This window comes from Onychomys torridus, unplaced genomic scaffold, assembly GCF_903995425.1.
Source record: "Onychomys torridus unplaced genomic scaffold, mOncTor1.1, whole genome shotgun sequence".
Taxonomy (NCBI): Eukaryota; Metazoa; Chordata; class Mammalia; order Rodentia; family Cricetidae; genus Onychomys; species Onychomys torridus.
In genome coordinates, this window is record NW_023413069.1 from 13,087 (window position 1) to 19,287 (window position 6,201).

Genomic DNA, 6,201 nt, shown 5'->3' on the forward strand with positions numbered 1-6,201 from the left:
GATCCTTGTTGGTGCAGTTCATAACTTGCAATCAATTTTGCTTCTGGAGGGGATGGTTTTTTGAGGCAGTATCTCATGTAGCCTAAGCTGACCTTTCATTCCCTAGGTTGGTGAGGATGATCTTGATCACCAGATCCTCCGCTCTCCATCTCCTAAGTGCTAGTATTATAGGCATGCAATGTACCACCACCATGATGGGCTTAAACTACATAGGTGGAAAGACTTTTCATTCATGCAAAACAGCTGGGCATGTTGGTATATCCTTGTGATTCCAGTGCTAGGAATATAGGCAGGTCTGTAGAGCTCACTGGTGGGCCAGCCAGCCTAGCATGGTGGGCTTTAAGCAAGTGAGAGGCCTTGTCTTAGAGTGAGGTGGATGGTACTCCTGAGAAGTAATACCTGAGGTTGCCCTCTGGCCTCTACACATACCCACACACATGTCTTACACACACACACACACACACACACACACACACACACACACACACACGGCTCTGTGTGTCTATATGTATTTATATGTCTTCATCCTTCAGTTACCTAACAGTTGTCCCCATCTTTTAGGTGACCTAAAACATCGATGGCAAACTTTAAGGGCCACGCTCTCCCAGGGAGTTTCTTTCTGATATTTGGACTATGGTGGTCAGTGAAGTACCCAATGAAGTACTTTCATCAAAGGGGCCTGAAGAAGAACAGACTGAGCCAGCAGCAGCAGCGCATTGAGATCATTGAAGGTGCAGTCAAGACTTTGTTTGCAGTCATTGGTAAGGACAGAATTTTGTCTGCGTTATCTCCTCTCACACCCAGAACCTTCAACCCATTTCCTGGATCCTGTGAAATAGATGTCTTCCAAGCAGGGACTGTGAGTCTGTTTTATTTTGCTACCCCATGTTTACAAAGCTTTATATCATAGTGTATATGTTATATACACTATGAAAAACTACCAAGTAAACCACAGTTTTTTCCCTACAGAAGTTGCAGAAACGGAACAAACACTATGCGGAAAACAGAAAATACAAATAAAGTAGGGGAGGGTAATGTTTTAAAGCAACAGAAATCACTAAATAGGATTTAGTTTAAAATAAACAATCTTCCCCCAAATAGCCCTTTTCTGGATCTCATAGTTAACAACCACCTCATTGGCGTATCTTCCACCCACAAGCAGCAAGCATTTGCCAGGAGGGATATCCACAGGGAGGCCAACAAGGCAGGCAACAGAAAGGTTGAGAAAGTCCTCAGAGGGCTGTGAGGGATTTGAACCCTGCCTCTTTCTCCCCAAATCCCCCACTGCTGCTCTGCAGCAGCTCTTCAGGGGCTGTCAGTGACAGCAGTAACAAGTGCTCCTCTGGGAACCACACCTGCTGAGGGCCCTGAGGGAGCTTATTCTCAGGTGGCCTCTGCCACTCGGCCAAGGCCTACCATTGTCTGGGCATGAAGCAGTGACAGGAACACCCTCCTGCAAGCAGAACGTAACACCTGCCAGATCTAGCCAAGACTTCCTCCAGGCACCAACAGCTCTTTGTGGAGCTCATGAGTAAGAAGACCACACATGCCTTGATGGTAAGGGAAGCATCAACCCTGACTTTTTTTTATAAAAGAAAATACGCTAAATTGTATTTGCCATCCTGGCTGGGTAAAAGTGACATCTAGTACCTCCAGTTCTCCTACCAGATGCCAGCAGCTCCGTGTTCTGAGTACTGGGAAACAGGAGGACGCACACATAGTCCCCACTTCACAGGACTTCCATTCCATTATCAGGGCACTTTTCCTGGATCATTTCACAAACTTCCTGATCCCTTATAGGTGAGTGCAAATTTGAATGACTTCCAGGCATCCCCCAAACATTTTAGATACCAAGCATAAAGGCCAGTCTGCCTTTTAAATGTGATAGAAAGTGGAAGAGACAAAAGCCATGAGTGGTACAGGCTGTAATCCCTGCACTTGACAGTCAACAAGATGGCAAATTTGGGGCTAGCCTGGGCTTAACAGTGAGATTGTCTCAAAAAGCAAAAACTAAACAATGAAAAAAGAGTGACAAGAACCATGAGCTACCTCACTTTTGTCTCTCTTTAGGCACCATGGCTAGCAACTGTGAGGCCTCACATTGTTCACCAGTGTTGTAAGCAAAGGGCAGAGGAAGGTTACCCACTCGATGGCAGCCCCAGCACATACCCAGGAGCTGCTTCCCTCTCTGGGACCTGCACAATGGCCATCGTGGTGGCTTCTAGTCAATGTCCTTTCAGCCTCATTCTCTTTTGGATTTCTGCATTTCTCACTGACACATAATCCAAAGAGTATAGTAGGCTTTCTTTTGGGCCACTAACCAGCTCCCAAATCGTGACGCAGAGACATTATTAGTTATACATGCTCAGCCTTATCTTACGCTTGTTCACTAGTCTTATAACTTAATTTAACCTGATGTCTTCATCTACATTTTGTCTAGGGACTTTTTAACTTCCTTTCATTCTGTATGTCCTACTCCATGTCTGCTGGCTGGTAGCTGCCTGGCTGGCCCCTGGTGTCTCCTTCTCTCCCTCATTCTCTTCTCCCTTCTTAACCCTAGATTTCTCCTCCTACTTATTCTCTCTGCCCGACAGCCCTGCCTCTCCTTCTACTGCCTAGCTGTTGGCTATTTAGCTTTCTATTAGACCAATCAGGTACCTTAGGCAGGCAAGGTGAAACAGCAACAGTTAAACAAATACAACCCATCTTTGCCTAGTTAAAGTAATATTCCACAGCAAAAGATCAGTGTCTGGGTCACACTATCATCTAAGGGGAAAGGCTCTAGTCTATCTCCACTGGGGAGCAGATTCCCTGGTGACCAGGATGTCCTATTTCTAACATTGCTTCTGCCCTATCCTCAAACCCTCAAGGAACATCCAGAACAGGTGATTCCACAGGCTTCTCAGAAACATTTTGCACGGCAGTAGTTCCGCAGTCAGCCCGCTGACCTGTTGGCCTCTGTCATCTGGACCTGGCTCACGCCTGCAGGCAGTTCTTGCTGTCTTGTGTTTGTCTTGTTGAAACCTTTCCCATTTCCGTTTTCGCTCTCACTTCCTGGCAGGGATCCTGGCAGAGCAGTTTGTTCCAGACGGGCCTCACCTCCACCTCTACCATGAAAATCAATGGACAAAGCTAATGAACTGGCAGCATAGCACCATGTACCTCTTCTTTGGTGTCTCCGGACTCATCGACATGCTCACCTACCTTTACTTCAACATTGTGCCCCTGGGAGTAGACAGAGTGATTTTAGCTATGGCAGTATTCAATGAAGGTAAATTGGATGGAGAAAGGGAAAGAAAAATGGATAAATTGAATTTACCAGAGATCAAACTTTAAAAGAAATATTAATGTATAATGACTTTCTCAGAAAATCAATTCTCAAGACATATTATACGTGTGTGGGGGTGTTCACTCATTCATCCAACTTCTGACAAACCAGTACCATAGCTGACCTATTACCCCTACTCTGTATTGCTTGTTATGGATCTGCAGACAGATATATTATTTTATCGTCTCAACAGACCCACAAAGTGAACAGTCTGCATGTGTTTGCTGCTGGTTAATGTCATGTAAACTGGCTTCCTGAAATGCTAAAGAACATTGATTTAAGTATAGGGGGGGAATTCCAATAATCGGGAAAGGCCAGAGTGATCTTAAGTAGAAACAAGCAAGTTTCTGATAGTTATCATTGTTTGTACAGGTTTTCTCTTCTATTACCACGTTCACAACCGACCTCCACTGGACCAGCACATCCACTCACTCCTGCTCTTTGGTTTGTTTGGAGCAAGTTTCAGTATCTTCCTGGAGGTGATCTTACGGGATAATATTGTGCTGGAGCTTTTCCGAACCAGTCTCCTTATTCTTCAGGGAACCTGGTTCTGGCAGGTAATCATCCACATTCAAGCTCTTCATATGGTCTGGGTTGAGAAGCCCCCTCGGAAATGCCCAAGTGACTCGTTGCCTGAAAATACAGCAGATAAAGTGGGGTCGGGGGTGAGGGTGTGTATCTGGTCCAGATGACCTTTTTATCCCCACACCACCCTTGACCTATGCGATTTTTCCCCACTAATAGCTTGCTGGTACACTGTATTTACTAAATACACATATAAAATGCAAGCCCCAAAGTTTAGTTATTTTTAAATCACCCTATACAACAACCAAACTTAACTTTCCTGTGAATAGGGTTTGTGTGTGACTCATGCAGGAATTGAGGTAGTGTAGAACACAGAGTCACTCTGCGGGCCTTGGAGACAACCGGATTGCTTCGCAGACAACCAACCAGAAGCTTTCTCCTCTACTCCTACAGATTGGATTTGTCCTGTTCCCCCCATTTGGAACACCAGAATGGGACCAGAAAGACATGGACAATGTCATGTTTATTACCATGTGCTTCTGCTGGCACTATCTGGTTGCCCTTTGCATCACAGCCATCAACTACTCTCTTGTTTACTGGTATGTTTGAAACAAATTTTGTCAAGTTTTTTTCTCCCTAACTAGACTCAAAGTGTTGGTGGTTAACTTCTACTACTTAATTACTGCCAATTCCATGCTAAGCTCTGCACGAGCACTCTTCACTTGCAGGGCTGTTACCACAACTCTTACCCGCCAGTGAGTGTAAGGAGGCTCGGCTATATTAAACTGCCTGACTGGTCATGCTAAACCTAGGTTTCAAGTACAGTTCAGATTTTAAGCTGGTGTATAATAGGCAATTCTCAAGCCAGCAATCGGCCTGGGTTGAGGTCCCTGCTGTCACTGGTTTGGTGGACCCATCACCTACTTCCAGACTTGTTTTGCTTATTTCCTAAATATACAGACATCAAAATATGTCCGAGAGCAGGAAGTGCTTTCTAATTACCTTTTAACCTAATATAGACTACAGAACTATCGACTCTTTGCACCTACTGTCCCAGGCACCACATGTGACCCCCTTAATCCTCCTCATTTACTATTTATTGTTTCCTTGTTAACAAATGAGGAAACAAGGCTCCAAAAGGCTGAGTAATTTGACCAACTACTAAATGGAAACAAAACTGAAATTTGGCATGTGTTATGATGGAGACCTGTTACTGTAGAAGCTGCCCCTCACTTTTCCCCCAGGAAAGGAGATATACTTCACCCAGGAAGAACCCCAGGGACAAAAAAAAAAAAAAAAAAAAAATCCTCCAGCTCTACTTTCTGGAAAGTAAAATAGCTAGATCGGGCCGGGCGGTGGTGGTGCATGCCTGTAATCCCAGCACTCGGGAGGCAGAGGCAGGTGGAGCTCTGTGAGTTCGAGGCCAGCCTGGACTACAGAGCTAATCCAGGACAGGCTCCAAAGCTACAGAGAAACCCCATCTTGGGAAAATAAATAAATAAATAAATAAGTATTGGTAAGAGGCCTAAATCTACTAATTCTAATCTCAAGAATATCTTGGTTACCATTGAGTCTTTTTTTTTCTACTGTGAATAGAATCCCGAGAAGGCACATGTGTAGATGTGCTATCACCATGTTTAATAGACACCTGAAAAAAGGCTCTGCTGTTCTTTTATATCGTGGAGTTAGTGAACAGAGGACTTTAATGGCTGATTTAATGGTTCCTATGTCTACCACAGCTTTCTGAGTCGGGTGAAGAGACATGCAGAAGGAGAAATCATCGGGATTCAGAAGCTCAAATCTGACCACACTTACCAGTCAGCCCTTTTGAGTGGCTCGGATGAGGAGTGACATCAGGCCTTGGGGAGTGGAGACCTCGCATCCTTTGTGAATGGCGGAGTGATTGTAGCATGCCCTTTACTTTAAGGCTTGCTTTAGTGTGCTCTTAGCGCTCCATATTTGCATTCCTCAGCTAATACAAAGCTAGAGGCTCAAATACAGGAAAATAGACCTCAGGTGGTTTTTATGTACCATGCTATTTGGATATTTAAGTATAATTGAACTTATCAAGTCTGTATTAGAGTGATACCATTCATACAGAAGAATGAACACCTTTCAGCACAAGCCTGTTCTTGTAGAGGAGTTGCTGTAAGACTCTGAACACCCTCAACAGGACGTGACTGTGTGGATGAAGTGAACTGTGAATCTGACAGGACAGTACATGCTGCTTCAGATAACTTCCCCCTCTTCTCTTAGTCACACAGGTCCTTTCTTCTCAGCACAATGTGTCAGAACTTAGGGAATGACAGACAGTGCCTTCAATTCAGAGCCAAATTCTAACGTGTTTT

The 6,201-nt window shown here is 44.5% G+C and overlaps 1 protein-coding gene across 1 annotated transcript; it reads left to right on the plus strand.

The window, feature by feature from the left end:
- The first annotated feature begins 577 nt into the window (after positions 1-577).
- LOC118576132 (transmembrane protein 45B) lies at positions 578-5,770 on the plus strand. The gene is made up of 5 exons (XM_036176504.1): positions 578-761; positions 3,062-3,271; positions 3,701-3,885; positions 4,307-4,452; positions 5,593-5,770. Exons 1-5 carry the CDS (start codon positions 578-580, stop codon positions 5,702-5,704), a joined length of 837 nt encoding a protein of 278 aa, XP_036032397.1. The 3' UTR covers positions 5,705-5,770.
- The last annotated feature ends 431 nt before the right edge of the window (positions 5,771-6,201 follow it).

What these genes read in the sequence shown, in the direction of transcription:
- LOC118576132 (XM_036176504.1), top strand. Translation starts at nt 578, where the DNA reads ATGGCAAACTTTAAGGGCCACGCTCTCCCAGGGAGTTTCTTTCTGATA. An exon ending in GACTTTGTTTGCAGTCATTG is followed by an intron (nt 762 to 3,061) that starts GTAAGGACAGAA and finishes ACTTCCTGGCAG; the next exon opens with GGATCCTGGCAGAGCAGTTT. An exon ending in AGGGAACCTGGTTCTGGCAG is followed by an intron (nt 3,886 to 4,306) that starts GTAATCATCCAC and finishes CTACTCCTACAG; the next exon opens with ATTGGATTTGTCCTGTTCCC.